This window comes from Platalea leucorodia (genome assembly GCF_965183815.1).
Source record: "Platalea leucorodia genome assembly, chromosome: 3".
In the NCBI taxonomy this organism is placed as follows: Eukaryota; Metazoa; Chordata; class Aves; order Pelecaniformes; family Threskiornithidae; genus Platalea; species Platalea leucorodia.
The window spans coordinates 39,560,772-39,580,760 of record NC_138825.1 but is presented as its reverse complement, the minus strand read 5'-3'; the positions used below and the strand labels follow the sequence as shown (position 1 = coordinate 39,580,760).

The window sequence follows — 19,989 nt, the reverse complement described above, 5'->3', positions numbered from 1 at the left end:
GATAAAGATTCTTTTAGAGATTAGAACAGCTTTTTAGCTGCTTTATTGTTATGAATATATTAAGAATATTTGTTAAATCGGCACAGAGTAAAATGTCTCCTTTTATACGAGGAAAATAAAATCAGTGTCATCCTTAAATCACAAAGAAAAAGTGGTAATTTGTGTGCAAGATTTTATAGTTATCTTTTTATATATATTGATTGTTTAAGTGATGCTCTCAGGTGATACTTCAGTCTCAATGAGCAGATGTGTGAAACTAGAACTGTTTTGCTGGGTCTGCTACAAATGTAGACTGGGTCTTTGTAATAATTTTACAGAAAGCATTTTTACTGTGTTCTGTCTTTTCTAATTGCATTTTGCTGTTAGGTGGTCACAATCTAAATGTTTATGTGAAGTGTGGTGAATAAGAATTGCTAATTTATATCATCTTCATTCCTGACGATGGGAATGTTGCCCCAGCTAGAGGAAAAAGAGGAGTGGTACTCGCTGTCATTTCTGTCTGCCAGAGGATTTGGCGTTGTTACTCCCTTAACTTGTTCCAACTGTGATTGCATAGGATCACTTTCCTTGTAGGGAAATGCATCAAGCTTTGGAGAGTGTGAGGGGCATGTACCATTACTTAGGCTTGAGATTCTTGTGAAAAACTGCATTGTCCTGATATAAAAGGAGCTAGACCGCCTACTACGATACAGATAACTAATGTAATATTTGGGGGGGTTGCAGCTTTACCTATTGAATAATGGCTCTTGAGTTCATTCTGTTCTATGTTCCCTTCACCCAGGAAGTAACCACGTACACCTTTAGGAGGACTCCGACAAGCCAATGACAGCCTCTCGTGGGTGGTAGCTTGATGATTTTTATTTTGGTTTTGCCCCTCCCTTGACTGAGATGTGACAAATCCTATTCAAGGAGAGAACCTGTGCAGCAATTTTGCCGATTTGTGTAATTACCAGATTAGTTGACGTCCCTCAGTTGATTTCTGTCCCCTGCTGCCAGCATCCAAAAGGGACAGAGAAACTATCCAGGGACAGGTTCTTCAACATAAAGCTCATCTCGGAATTCTGAAGTGATTATCTGTACTGTGCATATCCAGATCCTATGGATTGGGATACTTGGTGATGTTCGATGTTGAAACTGAGAGTGGAAGAGATACCAGTACTGGTCTTTTCACTTGTATTTTTTGTTTTCTAGGTATTTTATCAAATGGCTAGACTTTCTCCTACCTGCATGTTCTCCTCTGCCTTAGTAGCAGTGAGAACCCACCTTGCACCATGTCTTTCCTTTCCTGACTGCTTCAGGTTCTTGTGCTTTTGGGAGCTTAGGTTCTTGGATTCACGTGGTTACTGGGCTGATAAAAGTTTTCCTTCCAGCAGTTATTTTTAAATGAATGACGGATCATATAAATTGCTAAGATGATGACTCTCCCCTCTAAGTAAACCCTTTCTAGGGCTCACATCCAGTTAAGAGATGGGCCTCTTTTCCTGTACCAAAAACAGGAAAAAACCCCAAACTCACAAAAAAACAAGGCGGGAGGGGAAAGCAAGCCTCTTCAAGTTTTCTTCATGTTTTGAGAACCATTGAATCATATTACACCAACCTGTATCTCATTTCTTTGAACTGAGTAAACATAACTCAAGAGAACTGCATGCTCAGGCAGTGAGAAATCGGTGACAAAATTGACATGCCAGAGATTTGGTGTAAACTACATGGTTAAATTATGATTTCAACTAACTCTAAGAGAGATTTAAAAAAATCAGGCTTTTCCCAGTTATAACAACCCTCTGATGCCACATTTCATAATGAAGCCTATTTTAAGTTAACTTTCAAATTCTTGAAGAAGCAGAGTGGCACACTGCAAATGGAGAAAGCATTTTTGAGAGGCCCTGCAAAGTATGAAGCACCACAAGAGTTCACCTGTAAAAACGAAATTAGCCACAGAAACTCATGTTCAGTATTTCTACATATAGCCATTTTGTTACCTTTTTTCACCGCTTAGGAGGGTGTAGTAGGTGCCTTGTACTGCTCAGAGTATTCAAACTTCAGAAGATTTCATTTAGTAGTTTAGAATGTTTTCTCATGGGCTGAAGTAGAGGAGAATATGATAGCAAAGAATTCAAATAGCTTTGATGTAGTTACACAGATGTACGGTAATATCTGAAAATAAACACCTGTCCAATTTTTAGAATTTTCGTTGTATTCTATTTCAGAAGTTGCATGCAAAATGGAAACATTTCTCACAAATGTTAGTGATGGGAAAACATAAAATGCTTTTGTTTCATCTTGAGCAACAAAACCAGATTGAATTTCATTTTCAGGCTGTCCTGTAATAGTAAAATTTTACAAATTCGCATTGCTGTAAATACATATTTCTATTGTGACTTTAAAATATGTATGTAAATATCATCTTGGGTTCAGAAATGTTCGCTTTAGGAAAATGGTAAAATACGGGCCAAATCTGACATGCCTACAACTCCATAGCTTATTTCCTTTTTAAATCTCTTTGCCCAGGCTAGAGCTTCCTAATGGAAGAAGTTCAGAGCAGTAAAATACTGACTGTTTTTTTTCTTAGTTCATCCTCTACCAGCTTGATTTTTTAAATTTTTTTATTTATTTTCTTCAGATGCTCTCCTCTTTTTCTTACCAGTGGAAACCATAATTCTGTAGGTAGCTTTTTAATATTGTTCTTTTGGCTTCTCCTGTTGATTTCATTCCAGGCTAGTTTTTTGCTAGAGTGTTATACTAAATGTATTGCATAATCCCAGTAAGGAATGTAAAAGCACAGGGTTGTTAAACTGGTGAGGATCTTTTCCTGATATAGGCTATGGCTTGTCCTTACTTTTTGTTGCTTAAACTGTCTTCTTCCTTCTGATTCTCATACTTCTTTTACTTTTGATAGATAGCACTTTGCTTTTAAAATTACATTTATGTAAAACTATAGTTTCTAAAGTGATTGCTTTCCTAATATAATTATTTCTGATGTAATCTGTGTAACACCTTGTGAAAACTGTAGGTAACACTGAAGTCGGGAGCCATTCCCTCCTGGGATCTTAATATGTGACATAAAACAGTGATAACAATGTGGAAAAATTCTGGGGTTTTTTTATTCAGAGGTAAGACATGGAAAGATCAAATTCTTTCCAGGCTGAAACTAATTCTTATTTAATGCTACCTTATTTGGCTACATGGAACATTGGGCCAGGAACAGCTGAATCAATAATCAGTCTAGCAAGAGCTATCATTATATTTTGCTTTGCTTTAGTGCTCTCCAATGCAATTAAATAGCAAATGTGAAGGTGGACAAACAGTACTTAAAATGGAGTACGATTTGTTGCCATTTTGTCTATCAATCACAGGTTTAGATATTCCAGTACAAACACTTGCAGGATTTTGCTGAGGTTGTCGATAGTGGTTTTGTCAAGGTTTTCTTCTGTGTCCTCCATGGTATGCCATACTGCAGGAAAAGGGGATGGAATCAGATGTAGGACTGGAACCCCTATAAGGAGGAAAGTGAAATTTAGAGAAGAAATATTGGACAAGTTCTGGTAAGCTAACTGATAGGTCACCATTTAGCAATAGAGTCAGGTAACTGCTCAATAAGCTTACTTTACAGAGGAGTGTGTGTGACTGCAGCTTCCTTTTACCTCCTCTTTTTTGAAGCCTGTGACTGCAGCAGCCCATCCATTTCATTGTGTGTTTCCTAAAACTGGCATCTTCTGTTCCTTTGACTACTTTTCCCCCTTTTCTTCTTTTTTTTTTTTTTTTTTTTTTTTTTTTTAAGGCAACTGTACTTAGTAGTTTTACTGTGATACTTGCTTTTTTGTTTTTGAGATCCTTTTGCATTGTAGTTGTTGATACTGTGTTTAGGAGCTACGGAAGGGCAGAGGAACCACTGCAGCTCCCCAAACTGAAAACTGATTGCCACGTTCTTGTGACAGTGTTAAGATTGAGCACTTTTTGAAGCATTTTTTAGTCCTCTTCATAAGTGGTAAAATAGGGTGTCTGTATTTTTACTCTGTAAAATAGAACCAGTTATCCTCACATAAAAGAACTTCCACTTGGAAGGATCTGTATCACTGCATATGTATACATCAAGCCACCTATACATACCACAACTTTTAGGCAGAAGACTGATTTAACTCCTCTTTTACTTCCTGATTGCTTTTTTGGGGGAGCGTTGTTTCTCTCCAGCCTCTTTCCTGTTTTACTGCTTTTCCTCTCTCATTTTTCAGCTGCATACAACTAAGGAATCGTGTTTTCTTCACTAGGTGTTAATCGTGTTATTAGAAAAGGTTTTGAGGTGTAGTCATTGTTTTCTCCTATCAGCTTCTCCCATGTAGGATTATTGATATCCCTGGACATGCATATGATGGCTGTGTTGGTTTCGTTGGACCTGGACCCTGCCTTGGTGTGAAAAATGAAAGATTCAGAGTTGAAGAGCGATTGAGCAGGAGACAGTAACCATAGCTCAGTGAAGAGAGCACTCGCTTACAAGTGGAGAAGTGTAGCTGCTCTTGTGCCTGCTTCCAGAGCTCTGTGTGCACTTTACATTACTCAGTAGTTAACAAAGCGTAAGCAATGGTAAAAGTAGGGGCTGGATATGAAGATACCTCCCTCCTTTCCTAGGTAGATACCCTCTTCCTTGAACTAGTGTTACATTCCTTTTGGTTAACCCTTCTCTAGTGATATGACTCTTGTAGTCTTTGCTGTGCAGTGGAAAACTTCAACCAGAAGAATTTACCCTTCTTTGGCCCACCTTAGTTTTGAAGATGCTCTGCTGAGTGCCTGAAGCAAGAAGGACATCAAATCCGCATCTTGAACTTGGACAAGTGCTTTAATCGCTGACCTGCAGCTTGACAAGGTGGCAGCAGTACTACAACTGCTTTCCCTTTCTTTAATTGCATCCCAAAGGAAAAGAATGAATGCAGAGTCAGACGCCATGGCGTAGGTGTCTGCCAGGAGAAATGCATAGGTAGGGAATCCCAGTTTCAGGTATGTGCCTAATTCCAGGAGGGATTTCAGGCATATTGTGTCCTTTGCTATTTCTGCTGGCTGCTCTGTGCACCTTGCCCACCCCTCAAGCTGACAGCTGTGAAATCTCCATTCTCTTTAGGGAATGAGGATGTCTAATTTGAGTACGTGAGTTTTTGCAGGAGTCTGTGCCTTCAAATTTAAAACGGGTAACAGTGAGCATTACTCTAACTTTGACAACACATCTTTAGAGATTTTTGTAGTCTTTGCAGATATGACCCTTGAGTCCTTCACTGCTCCTAGAAATGGTAACTAGCTGACTAGCGTGGTATGTAGTGATATCGCACTGGATCAGAGTTGCTTATCTTTGTAGGACACTACTGCTGACAGAATTTTCCATTATCTCTGTGCCATTGGAGCTGTGCTCATGCAAAATGATGATGGGCATGTTTTATCGCTGCTTTTGTTTGGGTACGTTTTTCTAAGCTGTGACTCTTGACCTGCGTAAAGTTGGATTTGGAAGCCTCAAGTTTGGGCAAATAAGCTTGAAAAACAGGATCACATGCCTCATTTAGTGAATGAGCAAGTGCATTTTTTACTGAACTTATACTTTAAGAGCTTCCGGTACCTCTTAATAAAAATGGAATGTGGTCATCTTCAACTAAGCCTCGATGTGAAGTAGTCTGGAAATACCGCCTTTCAACAAGGTGATTCTTCAACAGATTCATGTTGTGTAGCTCTTGCTCTGTAATTCACAATGAAAGTAATTATTACAACTTTTGGACAATATGAGGCATGTTAGCACATTTGAATTATTTTTCCTCTCACATGGAAGCTTTTCCCATGTGAAAGAAGAAAATGGAGTTGGTGACTTGTCTTTTGCATTTGTTTAGTATTTAGAAGACCTCAAGATTGGTGCTATTACTGTCATTTTACAGAAGTGAGAACTAAAATACAGAAGTGAAGCAGTTCCCAAGAGTCACAGAGTGACAATCAGTAATAGAATCTGTTTCATGACTTCCAAGTCTCTGGGGATCTTCCTCAGTTATATTATTAATTAAAGATTAAAATCTTCGTATAGGTTTAAGATGCACCAAACTTAACATTTACATTATTAAATATTATAACTGTAAAACAGAAAAATAATCTAAAAATCTGATTTACAGGATGTAATACATTCAGAAACTACACACTAAATTTTCAAATTTGTCAAAAGCCCATACCCTTCTCCTTACCAATTGCTTGAAGCCTCTGAAACCATCGAATAGTGTTTGGAAAATAATTGGGAAAGACTGGGTTTGGTGCACCAATTAAATCCAGTAGTACTAGCAGGTCCTACAGAAGAAAGCATCTTTAATACAGAATTCTTTATGTTACTACACCACCATCAACACCAGCAGCAGCATCAATGAAACCTCTTGGTTCCGGTACAGGTCATGACTAAGTCTTTGATAGCTCTGGCCAAAGATCTGGCTTTTCTACCATGGTGCCTGAGAACAACTCATTAGCAGTGCGCAATTCCAATCATCTGATGCATTTTGCTGTTTTCCCAAGGAGGAAAAAGGCTGTTTCTCTGTTCCTCAAGCTGAAGCAGACTGCATCGCTTTGTTTGCAGTCTGTGTGTTATATCCCTTTAAAAGAAAAACTATGGTAGGTGGGGAGAAAGAAAAGGAAATTGCTTCTTCCCCCGAGAACAACAAAGTCTGTCAAGGGAAAGACATTTTATGAGTCACAAGATACAGTAAAAGAAGAAAAGTGTCTCAGCAGTGAGTAGGGAAACTAGAAGGCAGTAGGGAGAAGGGAGCAGACAAGAAGAATGTTAGTAGGAATCAAACGGAAACGGAGAGCTTGCTGTAGCTTAGCGCTGAGCTAGGGGAGATTTGTTCGTAGACCAATACTATGTCTGTGCTCTTTCCTAATCCCTTTGAAGAAGGTGGGTATCCTAGTTTATATTCTAATAAATTTGTATATTTTGATTTTTCTAGGACTCCTCCTTATACTTGCATGGAGAAGGTCTAAGCAGATTCACCTGAAAAACTCTTGCCAACTCTTTATTTTATCACATCTCAAAATTTCCACAAGTCTGCTGCTTCCTTTAACTTCAGTGGGGTTCATGGTTTCTTGGGAATTTGGCAAATTGCTTACTGATTAAATATTAAAAAAATGCAATTTACTATTACTCAGTAGGGAGGTGAAAGCCACTTACTATGCCCTGCAGCTGATTTGTGGTTGTTGAACCAGGTGGATGTGGAGTAGATACCATTTTTTGAGCTAAGTGTTGAGATCCGTAGAGGGAATCGGAAGGGGACCACCGGACAAAGGCTTCTTCACCATCAAAAAAAATGAGCTGAAGTGAAAGGTCTGGTCTTGACGTTGAGCTGGTCTGTTGGAGAAAGTTAAAAGTAACATAACTGATTCTGGCCATAACATTAAATAAAGGGCCAATACTGTAGTCATATAAGCAACATCAGTAGGGGTACAGTTTCAAGGTACCCTATGCAAACCTTTCTATGGCTGTTAAACATATGTTACGGTGTCACAGTGGTAGTGATCAGTCACCATTATTTATCTAGCAGTGACGCGTTCTCCAGTCTGGTGTCATGTTGGTTCTGGTTAAAAGTTTCATTTCTGACTTCAGTGGGTGTGAGTGAGTATGTTGAGACAGGTCTGCAAAACCAGGTAGCAGAAACATCCTCTCAAATAATGGGGAGACAAGTTAGCAACAACACCTGATGTGAGTGGTAATATTATTATTTGATAGCACCACAAAGGAGTAATATCTCCGCTACAGTTGTGCATGGGTGGAGGTGAATTATGTATTTTAAAGTTGATGGTTCTTTGAGGGACAAAGAGCAGTCAGTCATGAGAAGAGTGACCGTTTCTTTTCCTTCAGGGGGACTCGCAACCACCCAGGCGACTTTACCCTGAAACCAAAGCACAGGGAGTGGAGTGCATACACCCTTCCCTTTCAACAACCAAAAATATCACAGCAGTAAATACATTTACCATATATATTCTCCGTTTTTAAGGTCACAGAGGAGACATCTGTGTGAAATTTCTTCCCAGTGTAGAAGGAGCCTTTTTTCTCTCTGTTTACTAACTGAAACCTTGTTTGCACTGGCAGCGTTTCCTAATAATCTACAACATGGCTAAACCCAGTTCAGTTCTGCTGTATGCACAGTTTTGGGAACTGTAGTCTTGGCAGTTGCCATAAATATTTTAACCCCTCTATGAATTAGTGTTACTTCAAGTGAAATTGCATGATGTGGTTAAAAAGGTGGGGTCACTGGCAACAGTCATGTCCTGTATGGGCTACAGTTCCCAACTAGCTGGAGCTGATCCAATATAAACAGTAGTGGAAAACTTCTAGAAAATGTCGCTCACGTAGGCAAGATGATATTGATTATGCCCACAGTGATATATAGATTTCTCTAATGGCAATGCTTTGCTGCCCTTTGTCCTTTGCACAGGACAGAGCTCTCTTGATAGCAGTCATTTTGCATTACATTCTGGAGGAAACTGTATTAATGCCATTTGAATTTTAGGAAGTAGTATTTGTATTTATTATTATTATTACTGTTTAACACATTCCCAGGTCTGAATAATGTAGGGAGATATCTGCCCTTTAATGTTAAACTTAGTCTATATAACTGGAGAAACATCAAGATAAAAATCACAGCTTCAAGTCAAAGTATAAATAGATTTGGCTGAAAACATAAAGTCTGTTATGCTACTATGAGCAGAGCAAAAAGGTCATAGCTAATGTATTAAGCAGATGGATCCCAAAGTATATTTTGTTAACAGATTGTACAAATGGTAGCCTGTGCAAGTAATTAGATTGCCTTTTTGTCAAATGCTGCCATCTTACATGATAAAACAATTTAATCAAAAAATGATGTATTACTTGCGAAGAATTCCAGTCTTCAAGTTGGTGTGCAGGTTGTACCATAAATAACCATCAGGCAAATTTATTCTAAATGAAACTTCTAAATGAAAGCATATGTATTACAGGAGCGCTTTGTTTTGTGACTAAAAACATCAGCATATTCTTAATCTTCTAATTCTTAAATATTCTAATGTCAGAAGGCACCAAATCAGTTTCTAGAAACAGCTGCAGACAAGTAATCTTAATACCTGAGCCGAGTATATTCCTGACACTTTGTAAAGCACCTGAGACCTTTTCCTGTGAAAGCTCTGTTAATGTACGAGAAGTATTCCTCTGTAAATAGTAAATACTGAACCAGTAGATGGCACTCATGAATCTGTAATCCTACGACCTTTGGCAGCACTTTTAAGTGGATTTTCATAGCATAGGTAAAACAGACTGATAATATTATATTATTACTTGACTGTTTTCCTATACTTAGCCATCACTTGTTTCATAAATAAACTATTAAAATTGATAAAGGAAAACAAGAAGAAAAGCTTGAAATCGTTATGGGATGGAGGGACATGACTGTAACTCTCCTGCACAGCAATTAGTTCATCTGTCTCACAAAACAGAATACAACGGAGAGATTTTAAAAATGCAAGATTCAGAAAGCAACAAAACTTTGTCAATGACCTTAGATGTTACTGGATACGATAGAAGCTTCTGAGTAGGGTTCTGTGCCTTTTAGATAGAAAGTAGGATTATATCTTGCTGAGTCTATGAAACATGTATTATTCATGTATAAATTGTTATTTTTATATAGTATATATTTATTAGATAATTTTTAGATAGCCACCCTTTGCATAAGAAGTTGTAATGTGATAATGTACTCTAAAGTAGTAGATACAGATCTCCGTTCCGTTCTTCTTGAAGTCAATGGGAGTTTTACTCTAGGCACAGCGATCAGAGAATCGGGCACGCAGGCTATGGGAGAGAACTTGGAAGTGCCCTAAGGCCTGTTGCTATTGCAAAAAGAAATGAAAAGGAAACAAGCAAGCTACCTTGATTAACTGAAGCTTGCTATCCAGGGCACGTGCCAGCTCCAGTATCATAGCACAAGGCACGGCTGAATCAGTTGCTCCTACAAATGCTCTCTCCTGCCATTGTTGTCCGAAGAATTTTGAGTCATAGTGGCAAGCAAGTACTAGCTGGCGTTTTGCAGAGGGGTTGAGAGTGCTGATAATATTTGAAAATGTTTGATATCCATACGGTGTGTATCTCTGAAATGTATCTTCTTTGATGTCCCAACCAGCCTGTAACCTTTGAAGACGATGTTTGATATGCTGCAATTAAAAAAAATCAGATTTATATTACTTGCTTCAGAAAGATGTAGCAGACAAATTGTCATTAGCTAATTAATAGTGGCACTTAAGCTTATTTCTCTAAGTTCATGGTATTTTTAAAAGATAAATTTTATAGCAAAAAATGTAGTGTCACTATATAAAATAAGCAACATCTTTGCTACGTCAGACTTTGACTGGCTTTTCATTTCTCCCTTTTGTCTCTTGTCTTTGGAGTCTGAAGGTGCTTTGAATGATTGCCCATTCGTATGACACATTAAGATCTTGATCTCTGAAGTTTCCAGGCCAGTGTTTTTTCAGGTGTAACCAGGACAGATTAAATGTTTACCTCTTCAAATCTAAACTCAGTTGTGCCCTTAAATTAAATGTCAGAACTGGCTGCAGAGAACTTGGTGTAGCTGTTTTGACAATTACCTCACCTAGATGCCACAGCACTATAAAAAAATGCTGTGGGTTTTTTTTGTTTGTTTGGGGGGTGGTTGGTTTGGTTTTTGGGGGTTTTTCTTGGTTTTTTAGCTTCTATGAGAAATCTGCCTTTCAAGTGATATAAGTTGTTTAAAAGGCTATAAGAAACAGCCCAATTCCTGTAAATTAAGGAAAGAATTAAACATTTCAGAATAATGTTTTAAAAATGAAATGCTGCAAGTGTAGCTCATGTCAAGATAAAAATTAAGAGAGTGAATCTATAAAAGAGATCATTCATTTTAGGTATCTTCCTGCCTAAAAGAGAATACCTCTAACAACCCCAGTTATACTTAGTACAGAGTTCTGGCTTACTCTTATTAGAGGGCCATCTCTGTTGAGCAACTTATTTTTATGGGTCCCTAGAGTGCTTCTTCAAGGCGGATTCCTCTCTCTTTAAATAAACATTAGGAAAAGCCTCTAAGGGGAAAAAAGAAAATAGACTTTGAAGACTTGTCCTGCTCTTAGTGAAGTCAGTGGGAATATTGCCATAAATTTTAGTGCTAGAACAAACTTCCATTTTGTTTGTGGTCACCCTCTGAAAGCTTTTATGGCGTTGTATGGTCTGTCTGCTATCTGTAGGCAGAGCAAAGGACGTCTGTTACGGATTAAGGGGACTATATAAGCCTGGATGGGGTTCCCAGTGTGCACTAGCCATGACTGGCACTAGCCTTCTCCCTTAAAGGAATCTGATGCTTTTTCTGTGTCTTAACAAAGAAATGTCATCCATTTCAAACTCCATTGTGCTTTGACAACGGAGGACTCTTCTTTTTTTGCCTTTGGTGGGTGTCTAGTACATGCTGTTACCTCGTAACAGGATGATCCTATTTTGAACATGATTTGTGGTTTTCTAGCCTAGGCTCAGCTGTTTTTTTGTTTTTTCTTACTTTTTCCCCTTTCATTTGGCTGCCTTCCAGGGTATCACTAAAGAAACCACAAAACTAAATCTATAGACACATGCGCACGCAGACACACACAGACAAAGCATAGAAACCGCTGCATTTTTCCAGTCTAGCAATTGCAGAGTGGCAAATAAACTTATTGTAGTTAGGGCTATCCTGGAGCTGTTGAGTCACTGCCTAACGGGTAGATGAAGGCTAGTGAGATGTTGTGAATGTCTTCTAGAAAACTCAGCCATACCACTGTTTTAGTCTCCCGCTTGGCTCATGTAACCCAGAGCCAGCATGGCCCACAGTCCTGAAGGTGCCCACGCCGTGAGCGCAGAGCAGAGGTGCCGGCAGGGCAGCAACCCGGTCGTGTGGTAACTCCTTGTGGCTCAGATACAAGGTGCTGGGGCTTTTACTGGCTTGGGGCCCGGTGCGATCTGGATACGTTAGCCCGGCATTAACACACTGCTGTTCTTGGGCCAGTGGAGCTAGCGTGGTACTTCATCATGTTGACCATTTCATCCGCCTGCCCCTTTGGGCCCCTCTGATCCCTTTTCATGTTGATACACCCATCTGAGGCAATGCTACAGGGGAGTGTAATGGCACAGGACCTCTCCAGGAAAAGGGCAGGGGGGTGTCATTCATTTCATTCCTCTGTAGGGTCCCAGGGGATTTGAACTAGTGACCAAAAGCCTGCCCGTGTGAGGGAAAGGACAACTGTTGTGTTGTACTTTGGGTACCAAACCTGAGGTGAGCTTTTTAATTTAAAAGAGAAATTTTAAAATCATTCTTTTTAACTTAAATTTTTTTTTTGTTTTCATTGTGCTATGCAGCCCTGGGAAATACTGTCAGCTAAAGTGCAAGCTGTGTCACGCAGGCTCTATGCAGTCTAGACTTGAACAATGATAGAGTTCATCCTGCTGAATGAAAGGAATGTGTCCATCCCCTTAGTGGTCACTAAAGGCACTACCAGAATATAAATAATAGATGTTTTTAGACGTTTTCAGGAAATGTTGTCTGTCTTACCTGTCGTACGACGTAATTTCCTGGTGATCCTGAGTATCTTTCTATCAGGATAGGGCGCAAATCGTTCTCCCACATTTCAGAAACATCTGTGTTTGCTGCAACTTTTTGAATAGCATCAGAATGTAAAATTCTTGGTTGGTGAGAATACTGTAGAAAGCAGAAAAAGGGAAAGATTGCTATAGCTATAACTATTGCTAGACCTTTTTAACCGTAGTTTTCTTCAGAATTACAGTAAAAGTGATACATTGTGCTGTTCTGGTTTACTAACAACAAAAAGTAATCTTAAGAAAAGCTTTTCTCTCAAAAATTATTGACATTTTTAAGTTCTGTGGCTTCTGTATTTTTGATTTCCATGCAAAATATACTAGTATTAAAAACATGGGACAAATTTTTACCTACTAGCTGTAAAAACTCAACCCATGATCGGGTTCTCTCTTTCCTAATATCTTAATTCTACATACACAGTCACGTCTGGAACTATGCCACCTTCAAATGAGGTTTCCATTGAGACAAACACCAGAAGCTTTGTTTTTAGTAGTAAAATTTAGCTTTGCGCTGTGTCTACATTATGAGGTGCAGCGCTGCAGAGAAATGCATAAGGCTTGCTCAGTCCCAGGAAGAGCGAAGCTGCGTCATTGTGGCCTCCGCCCGCAGCAGCGGTATTGGTGTGACTACACAGCATAGTGCAGCTCGTTTGGGGTATACATCAGCTTTGTGACACATGGGTTAACCTCAGAATTGGCAGCTTGTCTCCTGTGGGAACAGCCAGTAGTGCTAGCTGCCTCCCAAGTGGCTGCTTTTCTGTTGCCTAAGCACAGACCCTTAGAGCTATTTCAGGTGACCTGGAATACTTGAGACATCCTCATGGGGATGGCAGATGGACGTCAAAGATGTGCACAAGCCCCGTGCTGTTCTGGAGTGGTAGCTGAATGCCAGGTGGGATCCCCAAGGACATCTCAAATGCCCCTTTGGGCACCTGCTTTGAACTTACCCAGCCTCTAGCAATTGTCTCCTCAGGAACTTCCTGAGCCACTCCTGTTTGTATAGATTCCTACCTGAGGGACTATCGTAGGATGGTCCTATCATATCCATTCCTTATTTCTATGATAGAGGCTTCCCTCTACTCCTCTCTTTCTCCTGCTGAAAAATCCTGGTCTGTTTATTTGTTCTTTGATCAGAACTGCCTTACATGATTGATCAGACTTGCTGTCCTTCAGTGTACCCTATCTGCCTCATTCTTTTTGAGACGAGGAAAGGGAGGGAAACGGAACGTGAGTGCACCATAGCTTATAGTATAGGATAACGGTATTTTCTATTTTATTCTTTTCCTTTCTTAAAACAGTTTAACAACTGACTTGCTTTTGGGCTGCTGCTGCATTAAACCGACATTTTCACAGATGTATTTACTCTAACTCCACCACTGTATATCTTAACAGAAAATATCATTCCCGTTCCTTTCCCACTCGCTCATGTGCGTCACTTCACTTTTGTCTGAAATGATGGCTGAAACTCATTACCTGGCCAGAAAGTGTACTGACCTTGTGATCTTCTGCAGTCCTGTATAATGACCTGTTATCTTAATTACCCTGACTGACAAATATTGTTAAGAAAATGGTATTTGCCTCACTATTTGTCTTCTTTTCTACTTCATTTATATGTGCACTGAGCAAAGCAAGCACAAGCACAAATATTTTCTAGGCTTCACTGTAAGCATTTAATTCTGCCCTTCTCTCTTTTCCTAGCTGTTTATGTATGGACCTTTCCTCTAATTCCACTTCAGTTTACTTAGTGAAATTAAGTAGAGGGGAGACACAAAGACACTGAATCCTATGATGCAAATTTTAATATAGTGTTTAAGTTTAAAGCTGAATTTTAAGACTATAAGGACACCAAAGTTTAGGATGTGCAGTTAACATTTTTAATGCTAGCAAATTTAGACGTGGGTTAAAAAAAAATTGCATTTCATCTGATATAAAGAGGAACTTTTACAAATTTGGAAATTGTATTGTAGAAGATGCATAAACTGTCTTTTGAAAGACTAAATGCTTAATACGGTGGAATTTACACCAATGTAGAAAAGGCACAGACAAGAGAAAACGTTGTCAGGGAGCTGTTCTGTTTAGGATGAACAGGGTGTAAGAGGAGAGAGAAAGTCCAAAGCTACACACTTCAGAGGAGTGTAGGAGGACAATTTAATTAAGGAAGTTCAGAAAATACACCTTCAGTTCAACAAGTGAAGGGCTCAATGAGAATGTGGAATTGTCTTGCTTCTGACGTCGAGCATGCCTGGTAATTGTGGTCATTGAACCACTTTGCAAAGAAACACTGTTATTGAAGTACAAATGTATGAAAACACTTCAGAAGACACGAATAAATTCCCATTTCTAATAATAGAGATATCTTCAAATTTGGGAAGTGAAAGGAATTGCAAAACTGGTCACGAAATAGAAGTGGAATGAGATCTGTAGGTGGCTCGTTCCTTACGGTGTTGGTCAATCTCTATTTCCTCCGTGGCCACAGCAGGGAGGCAGAACAAGGTATTTACGCCAGGGCTACCACTAAACCTTTTGTACTGAGCTGCATAAAACTGCAAGGCTTTGACTTGTACAAGTAGCCCATGCTTACCTTGCTGATTTTGGTATATTTCAGCTCGGTGCCAATGGAAGTTAGCTTCTAAGAACTCTTAAGTTTAGGACCCGATCGATTCCTCCCCCTCAGTGAGAGAAGGAGGGGAAGGTCTCTACTCTGTAAGACTTTCAACTCCTGGCTCACACATCCCTTTAGGGAGAAGGAACAAAAGTTGTCAAGGGACAAGAATTTGATGAGAAAGAGGAAGTGGTTGTTGGTTGGTGTCTGCAGGGGCAGAGGAGTTCAGATGCTATGGCTCTGCGGTGAGATGACACTACTTACATCACTGGCAAGCAGGTTGACTAGCTGGAATGGAATGAGGTAAAGAGCGTACTGGTGTGGCTCAAGGGGGCTGAAAAAAGGAGCACTGGAGCTACACGCTTGTACGTTGACTAGTGTGACTAAAGATTTAGCCTCACGTATTCTCATATATGTATTATATATGTACACATATATGTATGCATATTATAGGTGTATTATGTTGCAGATATGTAGTCTATACATGAGAGATGTCATATACATATATAGTAAGATAAAATTAATAGAACAGAATGACAAAGTTTCTCTTCTTTTTTTTTTTTTTCCTTAAAAAAACCCAAACCAACACTTATTTGAATGGGGAGTGAATAAAATCGAGGAGAAAGGGAATGACTTAAGGGGAAGTGAGCGGAAACGTATGAAGGCAGCTTCATTTTGCCAGTTTGTCCTGGACTCTGATCTATCGGTGATGAGAACGGTGCACTGGATTAGTGAAGTTCAGTCAGTTCTGGCTGAACTTTGAATTCGGCTCTTCTACAAACACCTGGGGATGGGACCTAAAAGTGTATTTTCCGTTTGGAAAATCATGGACCCTTTAATTAAATGAAATTTGCAGTTGTGTGCTCTCCTGTGTTCCATGTGGTTTGGTTCTTCATCAGGAAACTATGTTAACGTTTCATAGTCAGCCACTAAGAGCTGTTACACAGAGAAATCAGGCGTTTACTGCTTATTACTGTTTCACTAACCATTATCTCGAGACTGCTTTTTTCATTAGTTCACACAACATTTTGAATTAAAAACAACATAGTATGGCTCTATGACATATTAGAATATTATATCCTTTCAAAACAATTATGCAGTAGCTATCAACACCATTCCTACTTGTTTTTCCTAGCTAAAGGTGCATCACTGCTGGAAGAGCTATTTGTTTTCTCAAACTAAGACGCTGTGCTCCGAATCACCGGAATCGTGTTGAAAACCGGAGCGTAACAGAATGTTACATGGAACATAATTTCGGATTTTGGCCCCTCTTACCCTGCCTGGGTTTCCTCTGAAATCCGCTAACAACTGCCCCGTTCCCAGGCGGGGTGAAAGGCAGGGCTAACGCGGGAAGACGACTTGTTCTCTGCAGCCGATAGCCCGGGGTGCGAGGGGAGCCGTGTTATCCCCCCTCCCCTGCGCCCCCCGCAGCGGGGACCGGCCCCGCGGCTCCCGGCCCCGCGGCTCCCGGCCCCGGCCGAAACGGGGGTGGCGCGGGCTGCGCGGCGGGGAGCGTCCCGCCCGTCGCTGCCTGGCGGGGAGGTGCTGCCCCCCGCCCCGCAGCCCGGCGGAGAGGCGAGGAGAGCCGAGACACGCGGGGCCACCCACCTTCTCCAGCGTCCAGGCTGCTCCGGCGTCCCTGCCGCGCACCAGCTGGAGGCAGGCGGCGGCCGAGAGGCAGAGCGCCCCGAGCAGGCGGGGAGCGGCCGCCGCCGCCTCGCCCCCGCCCGCCCCTGCCATCCCGCTCCTCTCCCCTCAGGGCCGGGCGGCTCTCCCCGCCGGCCCCCTCCCCTCCGCCTTTCCGAGGCCCGGGGGTGGAAAGGGGAGAGGCAGGGCCGGTGCCGGCGGAGGCGGAGAAGGGGCAGCGCGGGAGGGAGGGGGGGTCTGCAGCAGCAGCGGGCGCTGGCGGTGGCAGCCGCGGCTCTGCCGGCCTCTCCCAGCTCGGCCCCCTCCGAAAGGAGCCCGGTCCCTGGCACCACGTCAGCAGCGCCCGGAGGGCTGCCGCTCGCCGCCCCCCCGCCCCCCGGGACGGCGGCGCTGCGGGAGGAGGCTGGCCGCGGCTCGTGATTCTCCCGTGAGCAAAGCCGGGGCCTGCGGTTTCCCCCCAGCCCCCGCGTTGCGTTTCTAGGGGCGGCTCTGACGGCAGCCGGGGCCCGGAGGCTCCCGCTGGCCTCCCTGCGAGCGCGGAGGGGCGGCTGCCGGCGCTTGCGTGAGGGCTCTGGGGGCGGCGTGAGGCTCCCGCTGGGCAGGGGCCCGGCCGCCGCCCCTGCCGATGGCCGGCCTGCCACGAGCGCTCGCCTCCGGGGGGTCTTGGAAGGCAAAGGGCTGCGGAGTCGCAAAGCGGTTTGATCTATGATTTTATAAGCTCTTCTTACGGCCTTTTTGAGGCCTAAACCGACAATACTTGCTAAAATGACAATCCTGTCTTCAGGCATTTTAAATTCTGTAATGATACCATTAACTACCAATGAAGCAAAATTTGTGGCGAGGCGATATTTTGCAGCAGACCAATTAAAATGATTACACCAAAGATACAAGCTTCTGAGCACATAAGCCCTCCTTTAGGTCATTTGACATCACCATCCTTGCTCTGCAGTGTTGTAGAAAACTGACTGCTCTGCATCACAGCTACTCCATCTAAAGTCTCCAATTTTTACATCATTCTTCAAGTTCAAACTTAATGCTAAAGCAAATTGAAAGAAAAAGAAAGAAAGAAAGAAAAAGAAAAAAAAGAAAAAGAAAGAAAGAAAGGAAAGAAAGAAAGGAAAGAAAGAAGGAAAGAAAGAAAGAAAGAAAAAAGGAGAGAGGGAGGGAGCAGGAGTAATCATCTTGCTACTCTTCAGTACTGGAGAAGCCACGTCCTGGAAACTACAGCTTTGCAAGTGCTCAAAGTGTCTGCGAGGGTAATATTAGAGAAATGGAGCAATTTGTTGATTTGCAGATTCTTGACCCAGATTCCACAGATTTCCTAGAAAAGCTGGTGGATCTGCCGCCCAGCACACAGATGGGATTGCTGGTGGTGATAGTTTTACTGCAGATTCAGCATCCTTCTAGCTGATACTCAGAATGCAGCTGTATCCAAATTTTTCACGTATGGGGAAACAAAGAGTTAATTTAAATCAAAGCCATTTTTTTTCCCCCCTCACAAAAGTCCACACGTTGCTTTGTTAGGAAATTGTTCCAAATGCAAAGCCAAGTCGCTGGGGAATAGGGAGAAACGGGCAATCTCTTGATTACCAAGAAAGATCTGCTTGATTTACAGATTCTCAGGCAAAAGCCCCAGCATGTCAGCAGAGATCAAGTCACAGGAAATCAGTCTAAACCCACCTGCCAAGATGACAGTGATCCCAACAGGACTACACAACAGAACAAAAATCTGTTGCCCCTCCATCAGATTTCCTGTGGCTGACCATATAATCCAGATGCTGGACAAAATTTCTGGCTGGTGTGCCAGGGTTCTCATACAATTTAGCAGAAAAAAAAATACAATAGCTAGAGGAGAAATTTGCCAAGAATATAAGCTTGATTCAGGACTTGCTAACACTGTTTTCCCCTGAGGGACTGTGGTCCCACCGAGGGCTACAGTTCTTTGATAGATTATGAATCTGGCGAGCGTAAAGTCAGCTTAAGGCAGTGTTGATCTCACCTACATGGGAAAGACAGATAAAGAAGTAAGTGTCCGACCAGATGCGTAGAGAGATTGAACAGGATTTTTTGAAGGTGCTACTTTCAGAATTTGGAGGGGAGAACTTCGTCCCTCCCCCTCATAGGCACCCCAGAAAGTTCCTTGTCTAATAATATAAAGAAGACTGAGAAGAGAAAAAAAAACCTCTATTGAAATGTAACAGAAATCAGAGCAGTTCACAGCTGAAAAGAGAATTACGTAACTATTTTTAAAAATAATACATTAAGTTAAAAAAAAATAATCAAAGGTGATGAACGTTTTGTTTTTCCAGGGATTTATAAAGGAAAAACATGTTGTTTAGTCCTACTCCATACTACCAAATTGAAAAGATGTCAGCAGATGTCTCAGTGGTCAGCTCTTCTATTTTATACTTTTTAAATAGTTGGTTTATTACCCTGAAAAATCAAACAGATGTAACCAGATATCATCTAGAGGGGAAAAAAAAAGGTAGATTACTTGAAGAAAAGCATACATTATCTGTGAAAATATCATCTGTACATTGTTCCTTTCCTGTAACCCAGCTGATGTGACAGTGCCATCTACTGAAGTCCCGAAGGATAGACGTTAGAGGCAGCCTTGCCAAAAGCTTTTCCTTGTGCTGGCACTACAGCATACAAAGCGTTTCAGCCCAAACCGCCTCTCGGAAGCTGAGGCGGCGTGCTCTGTCATTACCTTGGTTATTGACTCTGGAGAAATGCACTGTCAAATGCTGCGGGCTTAATGCGCGCCTGCTTTCTCAAGAAGTGGACTCCTGCACCTTCCACTGTTTCAAATACAGTTTGGGGGCTCAGCTCTTTCAACCGGCAGGCCCATGGTAGGGATGGGAGAGTAAGCGTGGTTTGTTGTGTTTTGAATCCACCTAATACAAGGCAATTTTGTGCCTGAGCCGTGGCTGATTTACCAGCGGTGGTAAGCCAGCAGCTAGAACACACAGTCTGAGACTTCCAGCGTCTGGCAGCCCGGGCTGCTCGTACTCAGCAGTCCGTCGGCAGCTCCGACAGCCCAGAGGGCAAGAAAGGGTAGTGGGGCTGGTGTTCGCAAAGGCGCACACGGGCGCCGGGTGCTCACAGGCGTTCTGTGGGC

The 19,989-nt window shown here is 41.8% G+C and overlaps 1 protein-coding gene across 1 annotated transcript; it reads right to left on the bottom strand.

Annotated features, from left to right (window-relative positions):
- Positions 1-3,280: 3,280 nt before the first annotated feature.
- Positions 3,281-17,656, bottom strand: QPCT (glutaminyl-peptide cyclotransferase; the record flags this gene model as incomplete). The annotated part of the gene is made up of 7 exons (XM_082307345.1): positions 3,281-3,493; positions 5,597-5,713; positions 6,204-6,303; positions 7,175-7,351; positions 9,901-10,182; positions 12,576-12,722; positions 17,153-17,656. The coding sequence occupies 7 exons, from the start codon at positions 17,654-17,656 to the stop codon at positions 3,348-3,350; spliced, it is 1,473 nt and encodes a 490-aa protein (XP_082163471.1). The 3' UTR covers positions 3,281-3,347.
- Positions 17,657-19,989: the final 2,333 nt, after the last annotated feature.